This window comes from Colossoma macropomum, unplaced genomic scaffold (genome assembly GCF_904425465.1).
Source record: "Colossoma macropomum unplaced genomic scaffold, Colossoma_macropomum, whole genome shotgun sequence".
In the NCBI taxonomy this organism is placed as follows: domain Eukaryota; kingdom Metazoa; phylum Chordata; class Actinopteri; order Characiformes; family Serrasalmidae; genus Colossoma; species Colossoma macropomum.
This window is the reverse complement of record NW_023494795.1, coordinates 4419058-4440136: the sequence shown is the minus strand read 5'-3', so window position 1 is coordinate 4440136 and position 21079 is coordinate 4419058. Positions and strand designations below refer to the sequence as shown.

General features: G+C 40.8%; 1 protein-coding gene across 1 annotated transcript in view; it reads left to right on the top strand.

The window, feature by feature from the left end:
* ncoa1 (nuclear receptor coactivator 1) overlaps window positions 1-21079 on the top strand; it is a 63766-nt gene that overhangs the window by 31313 nt on the left and 11374 nt on the right. Inside the window, exons 4-10 of the mRNA XM_036581237.1 lie at window positions 6369-6475; window positions 7632-7809; window positions 8551-8730; window positions 14397-14495; window positions 16431-16571; window positions 16896-17043; window positions 19522-20557. Coding sequence (XP_036437130.1) covers window positions 6369-6475; window positions 7632-7809; window positions 8551-8730; window positions 14397-14495; window positions 16431-16571; window positions 16896-17043; window positions 19522-20557 — 1889 coding nt within the window. The remainder of the gene's footprint in view (window positions 1-6368; window positions 6476-7631; window positions 7810-8550; window positions 8731-14396; window positions 14496-16430; window positions 16572-16895; window positions 17044-19521; window positions 20558-21079) is intronic.

Below are 21079 nucleotides of genomic sequence, written 5' to 3'. Positions count from 1 at the left end.
GATAACATCTGAGGGTCTCTGATCATTTCAGAGTTCGATCAGAGGGCTAAAGATTCCCTCGTTTCTCCTCTCACACATCAGATCATCCACTCTGTCAGTCACTTCTGATTGAGCTCCTGACCTGGAAAATCGCTTAAGACTGTGAAAATGTGACGCAAGGGGCAAAAAAGGGCATAAAATCGGGCAAAAAATTGTGTAGTGTAGACCCAGCGTAACACTTTTGTGATCACAATGACATTTGATGGTGTTGATTGGACAGCAGGCAGAGTATCGCTGACCCTACCACAAAACTATTTGATTCTAGCAATCTTGTATTCTTTTAGCTCCTGTGATGTGTGTCTGATGCTGAATTTGCTGGTAACTACAGATGTCTGCACATGTCATTGAGGGCAAAAACGCATAACCTGGACTCACAGATAACACATCGAATTGGTGCAGATCGACACCTCCATACATTATGCTGACCGAATGTCAACAGTATGGCCACAAGATGCTTTTCTCAGTGATTTATGAAACATATGGTTTACAGTAGTTTGAAAAGATGTTTTGGAAAGAAAAAAATATTTTTTAAAAGCTGTTCATTGCAGAGAAGTACATGCAAGTGTTGTGCGGCAAAATAGAAAACAAAACAAAAAAATCCTTATTTTACCATTTATCAACAAAACGTATAAAAACCCATTAATCACTCTTAACACTGTAAGTGTATAAATTAATGAATTAGGGCTGTCAGATCAAATCAAATCACGTTTGTCACATCACATTTACACAGGTGTGAAGGTCAGTACATACACATTTTTATATATATATATATATATATATATATATATATATATATATATAATATGCACAATGATATATACCAGTATTGCACCATTTTCAATGTACAGTATGTGCGGCAAAATAGAAACAAAATAAATGTCTTATTTTACCATTATCAACAAAACACAGAAAACCTCATAAGGCACAAGTTGGTTCACTGGTGGTTTGAATAGTAAATAAAATGGCATTTATTATCATTTATATCTGTGTTGTAGACATTGAGAGCCCTAGTTCCCATCACCACCACTGTAAAGAAATTTAGGACTTTTTTTTATACAGTGCATCATTTCACATAAAACCACTCTGAATAATGTTAACATCTCAATGACTGAATTATGCAGGAAATTAGTGGAATTATCTTTATAGAAGTTTGGGCCAGTAAAGCACTATATAATTTAAAATATATACCCCAAATTATATCGGCCATCATTATTGGTAATCATGTTCTTTAGTCCCTTAAAATCATATCAGCCTGCAAATTTTCTTAGCACTTCATTTCAACTTCTTATATATATTATAAATCTCGTTTATCATGCAAACGTCTTCAAGTGTTATGATGTTAGATTTTTTCCATGTTGCCCCTCAGATCTAGTCTTGTTTGAGCTGAAATGCCAAGAAGTGAAGCTATGACAAAGGTCGCCAGCCTCGGTGCCCATTAGCTTTGTTTGCTCAGCGTGTGGCTGTGTGACCCAGTGACATTGCGTTCGTTTGTTTATTCTACTTTCATATCAAGCTCCAACTCGAGAGCACTTTGTGTAATTCGTGGCGAAGCCCTCACACGCTGCCCTTATTTCAGGGGCTTGGCCGGGGGCCAGCGCGTAGTTAATAAACACAGCTTTGTCACTGTTTTTATTTCCGCCGGGAGAGAAGGAGTGAGAGGCAGAAGAAGTGGAGGAGGAATAAGGATGACATAAGCCACTCCTGGCCATTTCTCCAGTGTCTCCAGTCCAGTTGTCTGTGAGTTTGGACGTGAGAGCGAAAGAGAACGAAAGTGAGTATGTGTGAAGGAGAGTGGGAGAGAGTGATGATGCTGCCTACATCACTCAGCCCGGGACCCCCCATGTGATGAGATCAGGTATCGCCTGCTGCAGTGCTGCCACGGTAACGCTGCCGTCATGGCAACGAGCTCTGTTTTGCTGGGGGCTGGGAGGAACGGTAGCGTAGCCTTCATTACTGCATTTTGATTGACTGGCTGTTGGTCAGGCTGCGTGGGATTCAAGAAGAGCCACCCGTTTTATTTATTTATTATTTATTTATGATTTTTTTTCCATTGATGTTCAAAGAAGACACTGTGCAGTGCTGCTCTTCTCATCCATTCATGTTCAGCTTCACTGTCTTTCTTGTTTGACTGTCTTGTTTTGATTTGGATTTAATCTTTCAAAATGACTTTAAAACCCATTAATCATTCTTAACATTGTACGTGTATAAATTACTGAGTTTAGGGCTATCAGATCAAATCAAATCACTTTTATTGTCACATCACATTTACACAGGTGCGAAGGTGAGTGAAGGTGTGTGTATGTATATACACCGATCAGGCATAACGTTATGACCACCTCATTGTCCATTTTATCAGCTCCACTTACTATATAGGTGCACTTTGTAGTTCTACAGTTACAGACTGTAGTCCATCTGTTTCTCTGCATACTTTGTTAGCCCCCTTTTGCCCTGTTCTTCAGTGGTCAGGACCCCCATGGACCCTCACAGAGCAGGTACTATTTGGGTGGTGGATCATTCTCAGCACTGCAGTAACACTGCCGTGGTGGTGGTGTGTTAGTGTGTGTTACGCTGGTCTGAGTGGAGCAGTGCCCCCCCTTCCCCCCCATCACTCACTGCAGTGCTAGTCAGCTCAGGTGTCTGTTAGCTGACGTAACAGATCTGGTGGTTAGTGTTCTCCTCCGAGCGGGGCGGGGTTTCCTTTATATGGGGGTTTCCTTTATATGGACTGATTAACCCTTATGTGGTGTTCAGGTCTGTGGGACCCATTTTCAGTGTTTACCAAAATATAAAATGATGTGATTTATTATTATTTCAACCTCAGATTCTTGGTCTTTGCTCATTTTCTGTGAAGAACATATAAAATAACCCATTTTCAGTGTCTTCACTCTGTTCACCCCCCAAACATTTATATTACACATGTGGTGTTGGGTGAACCCACGGGGAGTAAAAGTGTGGAGGTGCTGTGTCCTTCACTCTGTTCTCCTCCTACATGGCCTGCTGTTAGTGTGTGTGTGTGTGAGGGTGGACAACATGAACAGGCTGCTGACTGGCTACAGCTGCTAAAGGAGAACCCTACGCTGGACACTAGTGATATTTTAAACATCTGGTATTTTTGCATAAATTGTTATGGCTGTATTGATTTAAAAAACAATGTTGTGGTGGGTCCAGCAGACCACTGAGTAACAAACACATCAACACCACTCAAGGGTTAAAATATTGTCGCTGTTGCGCAAAAAACATTTTTAAATTTTTCATTTCATTTCATTTTTTACTTTTTTGCATAATTTGAAAACTCCAGCTACCCTTTGCATTGTGATGAAGTTTCATGATGGACAGACTAATAGAAATGCTGCAAATGGAAAAAAAAATCTTGTTACATTAACTTCCACTAAGAAGTTAATAATGTTTTTTTTTGTTTTCCTGTCAAGTTACAGTTTTGGAGAGGTTTTCTTACAACAGCAACAATATTTAAAATCACAGTGTGATCATAAAGTGTATAGTGGTATGCAACAGTTTAAAAATCCCCTGTCAAATTAAATGCATTTTGTTAAGAATAAAATCTTAATGCATTAAAAACAGACATGATTCTGTATTGGAAATCACTGCATGGGCTCAGGAACACTTCTGAAAACCACTGTCTGCATCCACAAATGCAAGTTAAAACTCTAAAACACGAAAGACGAAACAATATATAAACAGGATCCAGAGATGCTGCCACCTTCTCTGGGCCTGAGCTCATTTAAAATGGACTGAGGGTAAGTGGAAAAGTGTCCTGTGGTCCGACGAATCAACATTTTGAAATTCTTTTTGGAAACCATGGTCACTGTGTCCTCCAGGCTAAAGACCACTCAGCTTGTTATCAGTGCACAGTTCAAAAGCCGTAAGATGGTATAGGGGTGCAGTAGTGCGCATGGCATGGGTGACGTGCTAAAATCCTGTATTAAACAAGAACAGGAAAACATTTCACTTTCTAAACTACAGCAGTGTCTCCTCAGTTCCCAAACGCTTACAGAGTGTTGTTAAAAGAAGAGGTGATGAAACACAGTGGTAAACAGGCCCCCGTCCCAACTTTTTTGGAACCTGTTTTTGGCATCAAATTAAAAATTGGGCATATGTTTTTCAAAAAACAATAAAATTTCTCAGTTTCAGCATTTGATATGTTGTCTTTGTACTATTTTCCTTAAAAAATATGGTTTGCATGATTTGCACATCATTGCATCATATTTTTATTTACATTCTGCACAGCGTCCCAACTAAAATGTATCATCTGTCAACAAATTGGAGAGTAGCTGGTGCTCTCAGTGGCCCCTCCAGGCTCTATTTCAGTTCTCTCAGCAGGAGGTCTAACTGTACCGGGAGTGTAAGGCTGGGGACGTCCCTTCGATCCAGCCAGTGCTGGTCATTCCATGACCTGAGGCGCCCAGCTTCCGTTTCAGATTCATGACTGACACTGATTGCGATGCAGATCACCGTGAAAATTACATAGGTCAGCAAAAACAGTGTTATTAAATGCTGACAATCCGACGCTTTCTTCCCCCCTCATTTGTCACTTGGGCTATTAAAGACTCATGTCTTCCGCTACTCCACCCTTGACCTCTCTTGTTACCAGCACAACAAGCAAGTCTGCAGTCCGACTCGGAGCAGAGAGCTTCGCGCACATTCCACAGAGCTTGGAAAGCTACGTTACTATTATGTATGTAAATACGGCACAAGGCGACGCACGCAGAAGCTCAGATCTAAATTTAGACGCTCCTTCCAGGAGTCGCTGCTCGGAATAAATCCCAAAACAAACAGCCCTGAGCCTCTATTCCCTCCAGCTGCTGGACCAGGCCCTGTTCTCATGTGGCGGCTCCAGTGCCCCGAGCGCCTTTGATCTGGAAGATGAATGACAAGGTTGAGCGACTTGGCTGTGGAATAATCGCCGATGCATCATATAGCGCTTTGAGCTTTATGAAGACGGAAGCGTTGGCGTTGTGGCTTTTGCCTCTCTTCACATTCTTTTTCTCGAGAGCACCCATGGGTCTTGCTGTGGTTGGCTTCCACTCAGCTATCCCACTTCGCCAAAGGGGGATTAGGTGAAGTGTCTGCTGTGTTGCTTTCATCTACCACCCTTCTGGGGGGAAAACGGGTACCGGGGCAAAATGAGGTGATAACATTTATTTAAGAAAGAATAGATCAAGCCCAACGTATATGAACATATTTGACGATAACAGTTTCAGGGGACTATAAATTCAGATAACGTCAGCCAGTAAGTTTTTTTTGTTTAGATTTTAATTTTGCTTTTCAGTTGTTTCAGTTAAATCAGTGTTTTACTGACTGAAATAATTGTTAGCTCTTAATTATTACACTTGTTAAAATCATTTTAACTACAGAAACTCAGTCTTAGATAGTATAAATATTGCTGCAGTGTGGTGAAGCTGCCTGTTAATTATTTGTGTTTTTATTTATTACCTTTTATTTCTTATTTTGTGTTAGTTCTGTTCATAAAAAGTATTTTTTGTGTTAAATGTTGCAATTCAAAAAGAAAACACTAAGATATACCATGAAATGTGTGTTCTTTATATATGTATGTCAATAATACTGATACAACTGATCTGCAGTTTTGGTAATATTGACAAAAAATATTGTGTGTGTGTGTGTGTATACTCACAGTCATATGTAAAAGTTTGTATGCCCCTGGTCAAATTATGTTTTGTTGATTTTCTAAGTGAAAATACTAAACGCATCTACAGAGACACACATTGGTGCATGTTCCAATGCGCAGTTGCTGTTTATTTGCTGAAATTAACATATTTGTGGAGAGAAGAAACGTAAAATGTGGCCTGTGCAAAAGTAATGACACATTTTATATTTTGTGTTTTTATTTTTTTCTAATATGTTTAGTTATTTAATATTATAAAATTAATATAAATGTAGTATTTAATGACAATTATTCAATGTTAAATTCTGCAAATGACCAGAAATTGTGCACTAAATTTGCTGAAAATGTCATATTTAAGTGTGTTTCCTGTGAAGGATTTGTTAACATATTTTCACATGGAAAATCAACAAAACTTGTAATTTTACTGGGGGTGTTAAAACTTTCGCATACAAACGTATAGGTTTAAATTTATTGGTTGCATTTTATTGTTTCAAGAAATTGTTAGAATAAAGTTGAACAGTTCATATAAAGGATTCACCCAAGTTAATGATCTGTATTATTGGGCATTAGCTGTTAGCATGACATCAGACATACTGACACTGGCTGTCTTTATTGGCAGTACTGTCCATGTTTCCATGTGGGGTTGAAGTGTCCCTGTAATCAGGATGGCCTGTGTGTGTTTCCACAGAAAAAGCAGCTCTGATGTCCCCAGATGACGAGGTGCAGAAGAGCGATGTGTCGTCCAGCAGTCAGGGCATGGTGGAGAAGGAGGCTCTGGGCCCTCTTCTTCTGGAGGTACGTAGGGGCTTATAGTTGTGCTTGTTAGTTATTTATTTATTTATTTATTTATTTAAATCAATCAATACTGGTTTGTTATGGTTGTAGAGCCATGCTGCTTATACTGTGGTCGCAGTTAGAGAGGCATATTTTCATCTAGTAAAACTTAAAGATGTTTGGCTGACAGTGCTGTATGAAATACTGTATACTGTGCAGAGAAGGTGACCTTTGCCAAATGAAGAAGCGCTTAAGGAAGAGTTCAATCAGCAACGCTAATGTTGTTGTCAATGAATGGAAGCAAATGGCCATTAATTGGTATAACGAAAAAAAGACATAATGGCATTTGGTGCCTACAGTCGTTGCCAATTTGTGCATGTATGGTTGATCTATTCCTTTTGCTCAGGGGTGTTAGACATACGGACCAGCCCAAATGTGGTTCTTTTCTGTTTGCATAAATTTACAGTCTGTGTTCTGAATTAAAATAAGCTTGTGCACCATAATTGACCATTGGGAAGTGTGTGTGTGTGTGTATATATATATATATATATATATATATACACACACACACACACACAAACATTACAGGATAATGAAAGAACATACTTTACTTTTAATGTAAGTCAATGGAACCAGAACTTTTCATAAGTTATTTGGGTCATTTCTTTTAGACCATTCATCATGAAATCTACACACAATGTAAAGGCCAACAGATATTTTGAAATTATGTCAAAAACAATGGAGATATGAGGTTTTCAGGCTTTCTTCCGACACACACTATGTATGTGTGTGTGTATGTGTGTGTATATATATATAGCTGTTGTCAGAACAAAACCTCTTATCTCCAAAATGGTAATTTTACAGGATATATATTTGTTTTTTGTTCTTGCTTATTTGACATTGAGCTAAATGTAATGTTACTTAAAATGAGTTTGACAGCCCTGTTTTAGCCTCTTTTAGATGGTGAAGGTGTGTTATTACCTTTTTTGATTACTTTCCCGTTCTCTTATTCAGATTTCTGTAAGAGTAGGAGAAGAAAAATCCAGTCACACCACGTCCAAAGCTGGCCCAGTTCCCACGGATGGGAGTGTTTTCGTGGTTTTAATCCTTTGTTTTTTCTCTCTCTCTCTCTCTCTCTCTCTCTCTCTCTCTCTCTCTCTCTCCTCCCTCTCTCCAGGCCCTGGATGGCTTCTTCTTTGTGGTGAACCGAGAGGGCCGGATTGTGTTTGTGTCGGAGAACGTCACCAACTACCTGGGCTACAGCCAGGAGGAGCTGATGACATCCAGCGTCTATAGCATCCTGCACGTCGGCGACCACAACGAGTTTGTTCGCAACCTGTTGCCCAGAAGCCTGGGTGAGTGTCATTTAGTTTGTCCTGTTGACACGGAGTGGAAATGGAGCTGCACCATGCTGCCCAGAGCTTAATGTCAACACTGGCTGATACAGTTAATGCCAGAATGCAGGTCAGAGGGCGGCATGTACTGGCTCAGACCACTCTGATTCAACTCGCACATGCACATATTCCTCCTCTCATGGCTCTGACACTCTCCCGCTCTCTCTCTTTCAAGTACACAGATACACTACCTGCCAAATATTTGCAAACACTCTGCCTTCTTTTGAATGTTTTGGAGTAATGTTTGATTTTTTTTTTACTATTAAAACTACTATTTGGGCAATTTTTTGCAACACTCAGCTTTATGTTCATCAAAGAGTCTTCATTTGTATGAAGAGAAGGTTAAATAAAAACTGTTAAACAATGATTTGATTTTACTTTTGACCCAAAGGTGCTTTAAATACCTGTGAAGTGTGAGTTCTGACATCACAGCAACAGAATACAGTGTGTGGACTTTGGCTTAACTCTCAAACTAGTACTTTTGTTAGTTGTTCCATCATTTCTGCAGTTTATTTGCAAAGAAAAACTGCAAGATCTAAGCAGCTTTTCTGTTTAGTGTTAAGTTACTGCAAACTGACAAAGAAAACATGCTCAGATGTTCCGGATAGTGTTCTCAAACTTTAATGGGCAGTGAGTGTGCCGTCGTTTTCTCACTCTTCTTTCTCCGATAGTGAATGTGTTTGTTTATGTGTGCATGTACAGTGAATGGGGTGCCCTGGCCGCAGGAACAAGGCCGGCGGAACAGCCACACGTTTAACTGCAGGCTGCTGAAGAGGCCTCCAGATGAAGTGGACGCTGAAAACCAGGAAGCCCGGCAGCAATACGAGCACATGCAGTGTTTCACCATCTCGCAGCCGAGAGCCATACAGGAGGAGGGCGAGGGTGAGACACACACACACACATGCGCTCTGTCACTGCAGCCATGTTAAAGCAATAAGGTACAAGAAGCCGTGGGTTACTGCAGTTTTATCATGGGAAAGGTGTTCTCAGGCACAGCGCAAAGCAGAGTAAACCCCCTCCCCATGATAAAATCGCAGTAACGCACAGCCTCAAGCGGCTTACTTATTTTGTAAAGTGGCAGCCAACATGAAATATGATTTAAATACACACTTTTTCTGAAAATAATTTAACTTATTATTAATAATAATCGACATCAGCAAGTATTCTGCCAAGAAATTTAGTTCTTTTTGTCATATAACAATGAACATATGATAAAACGGCACTATTTAATGCCTTTTATTTTATAAGTACTTTTTGGTCACCAAATTTCCGCCTCGAGTCTAATTTAGCACCAATCCAGTGGTGCCCTCTTCTCACGCTGGGGCTGAATCTCAAACGGCTCCCTGCTCCCTACATAGTGCGCTACATAGAATTTTAAATACTGGATCCTGCAGCACAGCAGAGCAAAATAAAGCCAAGCAATAGTCATTTATAACACAGACACATCCACACTCGATAGATGATGCACTGTTTGGCTGTAGAGGCTAGAATTTCTAAATAGCTAGCACACTATTTAGGGAGTCTGGGGCCAACTGGAATTCAGCCCAATCAGATTTTATAATTATTCATAAACTCAGTGCATGTGAATATATAAAGTTACATAAAATACTGTTTGAAGACACGTATTTTAATTAATTGACAATGTTTTTTGTCATAGAAGTTCAAGTTTACATACATGATTTTTGTGCAAATCACTGCAAGACAGCAGAACTCCCACACATAAACGTAACTGAACTTTTGCACATCGGGTGAGGTGATATCCTGCATTAATGCCACGTTTATTGTACCTAACAGATAAGATTGTTCTAGAAATGCAGCTACACTGGTTAAACACTGTGCTGCAGTCAAACATCATGCCTGTACAGAGAGCAGCCTCTGTGCTACGCTGTACATTTTAGAACATCCTCACACCACAGTGTCCGGTTTCACACTGGAAAACAACTGCAGTCTCTGGAAAAACATGAGTGCAAACACGTTTCAGGCTCTCGTTTATCCGTTGAAACTCCTTCAGAGCAAAAGGCCACAAACTCTCAGATGGTAAAGTTTGTGTGATATTTGCAATTATGTTCTTTCTTACCTAGATTAATTAGTTCTGTTGCCAAAATCGCAAAAAAAATACAACTATAACTTTTACAGAACTGCACTGTATTATGTTCTTTTATTTGACCAAGATTAAGGCCCAGCTTAGTACTGTTTTCTACTGTGGCTGTTAGGGACCGTCTGAAAATTACTGGATGAAACAGTTAAACAAACAAAAAACATACCTCCAACCTTTTATTTTCTTTTACTTTCTTATCATCTTCGTTTTTTTTTTCTTTTTCTTTCAGACTCTTATCTGAAATGTTATCAGCAAAGGCGTATATTAACGGTTAGTTCTCAGACCCCGACTAAAAAAGCCAAGACGAAGCACACATTTTCAACGGTGCGTCAGCGTTGGCACAGAACTTTAATCCAAGACTAGGCTTTATCCATGTCTGAGTAACCCTTAGCATTTCTTTGTCCTTGAGCTAAAGACTACATTTACAGAATAAAATTACAATTTATAGGAATATGTTTTGTAAAGTAATGCAATAATGATAGAAAACACAAGGAGTGTCAAAACAGTGTTGAGATTCAAGCATGAATCTGTTCTTCTTACTGAACTGTTGTTTAGTCTGCCTGAATCAGAACACATTTTCTTTCCATACTGTGACATGAAACACGGTACCTGAGCGTTTTCACTCAATGACTGTGTTTACATGCACTCAATAATACGATAACTGCAGAAGATCAGATTTTGTCAGTAATTCGATCAACACGTTTACATGCACTTGAGTAATCAGATAATGGGGAAGCTCCAGGTCTACATGAGTCAGACAGTAATCAGATTTCTGCTTTACAACCAGCCAAGACATGACATAAACAGTACATAAAACTCGAGCTTCATGACGCAGCTTTTTTTTTTAAACATTGCACCACTTTACCTAAAAATAAGAAAATACATTATTTAGAAGATGAAGAATATTTACATCTTTTATTTCGTATTTGATTTCAGTGTCGCTCCAAAAGTGTTTTGCTGAGTTGTGTGGCGACGCTGCTCGCTTATTTCCAGTACCGCCGTCTGTTTTCACACATGAGCATGAGAAGTTGCGAAGATGAAGTCGCTTCTCTTTCTAATTTTCCCGTTCCACCTTAAATGGTACCACATTTACATTCGGCGCTTCGGTGAGAATTTTAGGTGGAACGGGAAAGTTCAGCAAGAAGCTGGTGAGTGAAAAGCAACTTCAGCCTCGTAAAACAGCCGAAAGCTGAGAGACATTTTACAGGAAACTATTCAACTTTTGAGGAAAAGTTTTCTGGCGGAGATGGGAGGAAAGCGGCTATAGCTGAAAGCTTAAAGCAGAGCGAAGTAAATCTGCATTTTCGTTTATATTGTTTAGCCTATACTAGGACATTAACACACACTGACACATACTGGACATTGTGTTGCGGCTCCCAACCTGGTTTGATTTTTGTTGAAAGGACAAAATGGCTCTTCTTATCATTTGTGTTGTGACTCCTGACCTAACCTGGCTTTAATGCAGAGGGAGCCGGTCGGATTTCTCGCTCATCCAGTTGTGTTTTTGTTAAGTGCCGCCACAGACTGTCCGGGCGCTGCACTTACCCACTTCCAAGTTCCGCCTTTTACGTTCCTTCAACATTACGTTATAAATTAAATATTTAGAAAATTGATTTTTGACATTTGTGAATCGATTCAGAATCGTCCACGTCTGCATCGCGATGCATCTAAGAATCGATTTTTTTCCCGCATCCTTTATATATATATATATATATATATAATATGATAATTTACATATCTGTGTAACTTTTCTGAGTTCTGAATGCCGGCACATACACGGCACGTTACCTCATCCTCACATTAGCACGTCGATCTGTAAGTTTGTGCCAGCTCCTCCACTCTCACATGCGGATGTGCCATGTTGTGAAATCTCGAGAATCAGCAGCCGTGAAATTGCATTACGTCTTTTGTCGCAGGTGTCTCTGCACATTTACGGTGTGCGTTTTAGAGCGAGCGTGGCAGCATATGTTCCTGGCTTCTATAAATGGCGGCGTCACTGATACACAACAGAGCATGTCGTGGCACAATGTGATGCGTTTATTTATGGAATATAAGCACTGCTGTGTCATAGGAGGAGGAGGAGGAGGAGGAATACTACAGAGTTTTTTTATTTATTCATTTCTGTCATCTTATATATTCCACCGATTTATGTGGTAAGATCATTACATTTATAAAACGTTGCTACCCTTAAAGCTCCAACCATACAGTCAAGTACAACGAAGTGGAAAATTCCAGTGCTAAAATTTCTATTAAAAGAAGGGATTGGGGGTGAAGGTTACGTAAAGGTTTCTTACTTAAATTCGTGGATGAATCTCTTGCAAGTGCAAGAACCAGCCCTGGATGACAGACTCAGATTTAAACTAGTGCCTTTTGTTAATGGCAGGGAGCTCAAACTGTCGGCCTGTAGACCTGCCAACCTGCATCCAGCCCTCAAGACAGCTTCACGCGGCCCGTCACACATTTACAGTTTTATCTTTAAATCTGGCCTTGACAGCGTGGCTGGTCAGTAAATATAAGCTATATAACATCATCTTAGGCTGATTCTTATGTTGGTAAAAGCAAAAGTTGAGCACTGCAGACAAGAATAACCGTTCAGATGAAAACCTGGCACAGCATGAGTGCTGCACACTTGGGAGGCATGACTGTAAGTTAGCTACAATCAATGTAGTTATTATAGTTTATTATAAGTATAGCTAATTTATTTAAATCTGCTTTCATAGACTCAGTAATGATAAAGGGGTAGATACACTGTATCACAGTTAATAAATGAATAGAATTATCAATTCATAATGCAGATTATCTCCAGCACTTCAAATGCAATAAATTCATTCTCATTCAGCATAAAGGGCAACTGTACTGTTAAATATTAGGTGGTTTAACTGATTATGCAATATTTGCAAAATTTGTATTACTTTAAATACTTTATGTATCCATAGTATTTATTTATGTATGTTTATGTATTTATAACATTACTACAAGTAATAGTGGTAGGAATAGCAGTAGTAGTAATAAAAATAATAATAGGAACAACAACAATCTTAATAAACGTCGACTAAAATGTGCTTAAATGAGTGTATATTTTATGCTAAAATCTATGGGCAATGTGACAAAGTGTAATATCATGATAAGATCAACAAGTTTGCACGATACTCAATATGTCTATATATATTGATTTCTGAAATCTGCTAAGTTGGAACAGATAGTGCCGAATTTAAAAAATACTATCAAAAAATAATTTTAATTAATTAATGCAGTTATTTATATTCAATTAATCATTTACTGTGCTGCACTAAAACCTATTAAATAAGGATTAATAAGGACTAATTAGGCTCACTTTGTAGTCAAATGTGTTTGGGAAGTGTTTTTAAGTACTGATCATTTCCTCAGTATACTCATAAAAGCTTATTGTGAGATAAATTATCACGATAAATATTATTATACAGGGTGTCCCAAAAAAATTGACATCATTTGAGATGTGAATATCTGAGTAACTACATGTCCTGGGCAAATTAAACAGGCTTCATGTTGAACAACACAAGATTTATATATCAAAATTCGAACAAAAAATTCAGAGGGATGTAGATTTTATAACCGATTTCACAGCTTCACAAATGTAATATCTTCCAAAACTGGTGGTCGTCCAGACCCCTCTGTCCTGCACAGACAGCCTTCCTCTTTGAATTTTTTTGTGCTGTGTCCAAATCTGCTTTCCAGTTGGTACATTTTTATTGAATTTTCTGGAAAATGCTGCTGCACACTCTCGTTTGACTGTGTTCGAGCAGATTCTAACACACAAAACGCCTTTTCATTTCTAGTGAACGCCGTTCTTCAACCTGAAAAAAACATTAAAAATGAAACTTGGTTAGTTTTTACACATTTTGTTAAAATTTGAGATCATTTGAGGGAGAATTGGCTGTTATTAGACTACGAACTGATGCCAATTTTTTGGGACACCCTGTATTTCCAAGGACACTTTTTCCCATAGTTTAGTTTTAAACATTAGGTAAACAATACATTAAAAACTGAAATACCTGTGGACCCTGCAGATCACCTGGCTTGTGGACCATGAGTATGAGACTCCCGTTGTGTTAGTATAATGAGGTACATAAAGCTATTTGCTCTTAAAGGCAATTAGAATGTGATATTTAATGCAAACCAAATGGATTTTGCAGTTCTTACTCAGGAGATTCAGTTCTGGTTTGCATCTGGTCCAGTTCTTTGGTCTGGGTGAGGCTGAAGTGATTCTCCAGAAGAGAACTGGCACCAACACAATGAATACACTTCAATGTTTGTCTAGGAAATCCGCCCCATACAGGTTACTTTTAGCAAAGCATTTGCGAAACTCTTGTCATGAATGATTGCAATGCTACTCTCTGACCTTTGCCCTGCCTCTCTCTTTCTTTGTCTGTTTTCTCTCTCTCTCTCTCTCTCTCTCTCTTTCTGTGAACAGACTTGCAGAGCTGTCTGATCTGCATAGCGTGCCGCGCACCCCGTCCGCCACAAATTCTCGCCAGCACGGAGTCCTTCATCACCAAGCAGGACCCCACAGGTAGCCCCTCTTTTCTGTGCCTCCTGTTTGCCATGCACGCACATTCCACTCCCAGTCTGACGCAGCTTGCTAATCTAACCGATTATCAGACGAGGGCTGACTGATCTCGGGTCAGCTTTCCCCAGGCTAATCCTAAGCCCCCACAGCGCGCTCAAAAAAGGCTGTATTGGTCCGAGGCCTGCGCTTTGGTAGTACGGACTCTCGCTAACAACCAGAAACCTGGAGGATTAGGAGGCCTTTTGTGCCACTCTGGTCATGCAAGGTGAAACAAATGACCTGATGTGTGAGTTGCCCAATAAACATACCAAGGTGTCACCAAGTCCCCTGTTGAAATTTAATCTTAGGAGTGCTCCTGGCAGGTATAGGACAGGGGGGACGTGGAAGCTGTTTTTCAGCTAGAGCCGACACGGTTCTTTTTCATTATTGATACTGAAACCTAGCCGGTAAAATCTGATTTTCTTACCAAATCTGATTTTTTTTGTTCGGCTGTTCACATTATCTTTTAAATGTGATCTGTATGCAACATTCGGTCTGAACAGATCAGCTCCTAAACTTACCCACATGCACAAAAGAACAGAGCTTCACGTGGCTCGTCCAGAGGTGAACAATCGTGACAGCCAGCGAACGCCAGTCGCTCCCAGAGGATCAGTTTCGTCTTTGCCAGCATCACAGGAGCGATTTATAAAGTTCCAATGGTTTACAGCTGGGCTCATCACCCAGAATGTGTTTGAGTTCGCCGTAAAAAGGGCACGTTATTCGGCCTCGGCCATGTCTTTGACGCTGTAGCCTCTGGCTGCGTTCGGTCGTTTTGTTCGAAACCTCTTTGAACACGGAGCGTTTGCGATGAGTCTCTTCTAATTTTTGTATAGAAACAGCAGCCTAAATGTTTGAGTCTCAGCAGCGCGAAATTATGACGAATGTCAAGTTGGATTGACATAAAAGTCGCATGAGTTCCGATCTGGCTGTTCAGACTGAGTCGCACTGCTGCAGATCGGAAACGTATCGGATTTCAGTACCACATATGAAAGCGTCTCAAATTGGAATTGAAAATTTCAGATTCAGTGTGTTTATCTGTTCACACAGACACACAGACACACATCTGTGTCACATATGAAGAAAAAGATCGGATTTGGGCCACTTTTACCTGCTGTGTGAACAAAGCCTTTGTCAACACAAAAATCACTTCCAGTGCAAATGTTTGCAAATTAGACTATTTAAAATAAAGGAATTATACTATAATATTCAACTGGCTACTGGTCCTTCTTATGTTAATGCACATGTTAATGTGAATAAATGCTTAAATGATCAGGTAAATAATTAATTTCCTTCAGAAATTTCAAATTCCAAATTCAGGCGAATTCAACTGACAATTTTGTCCCATCATCAACACATCATTTCCATATTAATTATAGACGTTATCATAAGTGTGCATGTTTTTTGCGTACTGTGGTTGTCAGTAATCAGTAATCACTTACTTTTTTAAGAAAATACCGATAAGAAAATATCATGCTATTGATTGTTAGACATCGCCAGGCTTTATTTCACTTCTTTTCGTCATTGTTCCTGAAGATTTGTGTGTAGAAATATTTTACTTATTTTGTGTTCGTTACATCATTTCAAAATAAAGCATTAAAACTTGTATATTTTAAGAGTGCTTGTCTGCATGTTCTCAGTTCTCAGAGACAGTCCACTTCCAGCTTGTTTCTCGCTCGTTTTTGTCAGGCTTCATTCAAAACAAGTTGACGAAATATCTCACAGCCATCACGAGTTTCCGTGGATTTATTGCAAACTCAAAACTAAAGTGCAGAAATTTCTGCTGCTGCAAAGCAAATGTGTTATTTGTCTTTCTTGCATGTTCCACGACTTTCTGCACACTTCTTTTCTCTCTGTGCGCGTGACTGTACTGTTAAATAAATGTGCGTGTATAACCTGCAGGGAAGATCATCTCCATTGAGACGAGTGCTCTGAGAGCCACCGGCCGGCCAGGCTGGGAGGACCTGGTCAGGAAGTGCATTTACGCCTTCTTCCAGCCTCAGGGCAAAGAACCCTCCCACGCCAAGAAGCTGCTACAAGAGGGTAAGCACAACCACCACCTTTTCCTCAAGCCTTCTTATTCGGCTCCAGTAGAGGTGCCTGGGTACTAGTCATGCTCGAATCTCGATTTTTAGAGGTCTCTTGCCTGGACATTACCTGTATTACCTAAACAGGTCTTGGAAACGGGGTGGCAGTGTCAGTTTTGTTTTTCTCTTTGATCAAATGCTCTTATGTGCCTGGAGAAAAGACTTCAATTGCTGCTTGTTGATGTCAGCTGCTGCTGCCCTCTGTTGGTTACATGTTATTGCCTTGAATACATAACAATGAAGCAGAGCAGGTAATGTGTGTGTGTGTGTGTTTGAACAGTGATGACCCATGGCACGGCCATCAGCCCTCTGTACCGTTTCACACTCAGTGACGGGACACCCCTCAGTGTGCAGACGCGCTGCAAATTCTGCTGCCCCCCCAACCCCGATGAACAGCCCTTCATCATGGGCATCCACACTATCGACAGGTATTGCTTCTCTCCTCACACACACATGCAGCAGATTACTTTTGTAGAGATGACGTCCAGTCGATTTTTTGCAAGCACTCTATGTTTAAGGCAGACGCTGGTGTTTCACAGCTAGGCTCAAGTCAAGTGAGGGCTAGGTTTGAACAAAGATGTCTTTTTTGCGCATTCTCATACGTAATCTCTATTCAGACTGGATTAGTTTTGTATGGTGAGGTGTTGTAATTTGACTGATTACAATGAGACCCATGATTTCATACTAGTACAAATCTGCGAAGTGTGTGTAGTTCCAACTACTAATTCCAAATTACCTTTTAAAGCCCTTTTCTAGCTGGATTAGGTTTACCAGATTGTAATCTGTGCCCAATTCGTACGGGATTAAAGTTCTGTGTTATTTCCCCCACATTACCCCAAATAGCCTGGAGCGGAACATCATTGCGCAGATGTTTGCATCAGCAATATGCGACAGGTGCCACACTTCAACAATAGCAATGACAAAACATATTCAACATGGTGTGCACTAAGTGGCATATAGACTAGCATTAGGCTAGTGAAGTAGGTTTGTTCAGTTATTAGTTGCTGCCCAATAAGAGGTACTTTCGAGCTGGTCGCTAAGCAACCATTGACCGCGGAATAAGGAGAAGAACGTTTTTTCGTATAACAGTGAATATACGATAACAGCACTGTTTAATGTAAATACTTCCAGTTTATAAGTACTTTTAGGTCACTAAATCACCACCGCGAGTCTTCTGCCAGACTGACACCGCTGCTTTCCTCACGGTGGGGCTGAATCTCAAACGGCTCCCTGCTCCCTACATAGTCTCCTGCAGCCCAACAATGCAAAATATCGCTAAAATTGGGTCATTTCCGATTCAGCCACATTCATACTCGACAAGCAGTGCATTATCTGACAGCAGAAGCTAGAATTTCTAAACTTAATGTTACACAGCGCACTATTTAGCAAGGGAGTACGGAGCCGTTTGGGATTCAGCCTGGGTTTGATGCTGATTCTGGCTGAAACGGACATTTCTTCTCAAGTTCAAAATAGGACTACTGTAATCTACAGCAATTTTGGTGATGGTCTAAATAGAAGGAGAATGAAATGAAATGTCAGTGCCTCTCACAAGGCAGAGCAATTTCTTTCCTGTTGGGCAGTGGTTAAGGTGAATGACCCCTCTTTACTTGACTAATGCTATTCCCTTTAAACCAGAAGTTTGTTTTTGTTGTTTGTTTGTTTGGTTGGACCCATTTTATTCTAGTCCTGATGCTGAAATAAATGGATGGGCTATGACGTTTCAGTCTGAGCTATCTGAGGCCATTTGGGGAATTTACCTAGATACTTTATCCCATAAGATTCAGCCAGTGAGATCCATAACAAAACACAGTGCAGCGCCTCCTCTGGTAAAACTAATCCATGTCGGAAAGGACTTTAAATCTTTAAATATGTAAACTGTTTAGTTGGATCTTGTAAATGCTTCAGTAGCTTGCCACGTAACATGAAGCCACTTTTTTCAGTTTCATAGTATGATCATGTATGTGTTTTGAAGTATTTGTTCAGCACAAAAAAAAATCAGTTGAGTACTGTTTCCCATGCCCAGTATGTAGTTAACGAGCCAAGAATTGAAGTACACTATCAATGAGCATTGCACAAAATATTTATTAGGTTTCCCATAAAAGTCTTAGAAAGACTTAATGATAGATTTTAAAAAATGTAAGATTTTAAAATGTCTGAAAATGTCGTCTTTGCTACTATTAGAGACAGACATTGCATGTTTCACAGATAGAAGTCAAAAACAGTGAAAATAGAAAGCATTTGGAACCGAAAAAGGTCCTTTGACTTTGCAGAACCCTTTTTGTTGTTATATAGAGCAATCTTTTTTTATAAAAAAACCTTCGTTAAAAAAAAACGTGTACAGTTGTTGCTATTCTATGCATTACTACTGCCTTTACTAAAGAATCCTTGAGGAGCCCCTTTTAAGAGTTACTACAGCATATGTCAAGCATGTATCTTAAGAGTGTTATTACATATTTGATTTTCAACCATTTGCTTGAATAAAACAGAGATTACATGCTATATTGTAAAGTTAATTTGTGGTCATCTTCTAACTGATAGTTATATTATTTTTTTGTGTTGCGGTCTAAAAAGTATTAAAAGCACTGAATTAGTTTTTTTTAAGCAGCAACTCTGCTCATGCCTAAACCTTCTCTCACTTTTCTCAAACCACTTTGAGTTGTGGTGTAATCTCAGATTATGGTTTTGCTTTGTATGACGCTCTTATCTATGAAAATGGACCAAAAAAAAAACATTAATGAAGCAAATTTGAGACAGGCAGCATTTCTTGGCTGGTACTGCATACTGCCCTTGTGGTAAATGGACAGTTAAGTCAATTGAGACAATTGAATTTGATTTTGCTGAACAGTTTGTTAGTTAAAGAGATTACCTTTCATGTTGGCTTAAACTGTGTGTTTTATGTGCCACAGGGAACACAACACTGCTAGCTCTCAGGAAAACACTACCCCCAGCCTTCTGTCCCCCTCGGCCCTTCCAGCCCGCTCTCCCGCCCTGCAGCCCTCCAGTGACCTCGGCCTGCATCTCAACAATGGAAACGGCACCTGCCCCACGCCAGGCCCTCCTGCCTCCACCCCGCCGGGCTACCTGACGCCCAGTCGTGCAGGGCCACCCCAGCAGGTCAACAGCCCTTCGCCGCTGGGCAGCCCCCTCACAGCCACCCCTACCTCATTTATGTCACCGCGGCCTCCGCGTGGCAGCCCGGGTCTTGCAGGCAGCCCCCGCATCCCGGGACACCCTTTCTCGCCCCCCACGCCCGGCATCCACTCTCCGGCTGGCGCCCTGGTCCGGCAGCAGTCTGGCGGAGATGGCAGCGCCTTCTCTCTCCCCTCCCCCCTGCCACCCAGGCAGGCACCCACCCCCAGCAGCTCCCCCGCTCGCCCGCCTCCAGCTAAGCCACCTGAGCTGGGCATTGACGAACCCAAGAGCGCATCGGTGAGCAACCCAAAACTCAACCAGCTCCTGGACAGCAGCAGCAGTGCCGCTGGCCCTGCAGACCACGAGCCCTCGCCGGCCACACAGACCCGTCCGCAGCCTGCCGCCCAGTGCCCAGCCTCCCACAGCACCCTGACAGAGCGGCACAAGATCCTGCACCGGCTGCTCCAGGACAGCAGCCCCGCTGACACTTCGAAGGATGCAGAGATCAAGAAGGAGCCACCAGGCAGCCCTGGCCAAGGCACAGGCCCAGTCTCTATTGCTGGAGGCAGCAAAGAGCCGCAGGACCACCAGCTGCTGCGCTTTTTACTCGACACAGATGAGAAGGACTTGGCTGACCTGCCGCCACCCGCTGCACTCAGTCTTCAGACGATCCGGGTCAAATCGGAGAAGAAAGTGGGCGGAGAGAATGGGCCCTGCGCCGCCACAATACCTACTGGCCCTGCTGCTCCTGTAGCTCCTCCAGCTTCTGCAGTTACCTGCTCACCCAAATCCAGCGACCGGCCCAGTCCGGTATGCATTTACGTACTTATACCTTATTCACTTAGAAAATACTTGTGTTTTATGCGGTGAGGGTTTCAGACCTGCCAGACAACAGCAAACCAATGAACAAGAACGATTCACTATGCATGAGAAATTCAGTTTCAAATGCATAGTATAAGATGTATTTATAGATTTCGGGATAGTCCGACCAGTGCTAATGTTGGTAGCAATGAATGAAGGCTAGTGTTGCCAGTTGGCATCGTACTACCTGGCATCACTGGCTTTCATGTATTCCTGGCCATTTAGAGGTGTAAAAATGTGCAATCTGAAGGTGCCTATTGAACAGCGTTGATGTTGGAATGTTAGAATTAATTATAATTGTTTATAATAATGGCGAAGTCTGAAAATTTATGATACATTGATTCTTTTCCTAAAGAATAATAGAGTCGTTAAGGGGTCAGAGGCATCTCTGTGTTGAAATTCATCTCGATGCATTGTTCTAAAGGTGGCTTTAGATTTTTGGAATATTAGAATCAGTTATAACTGATTATT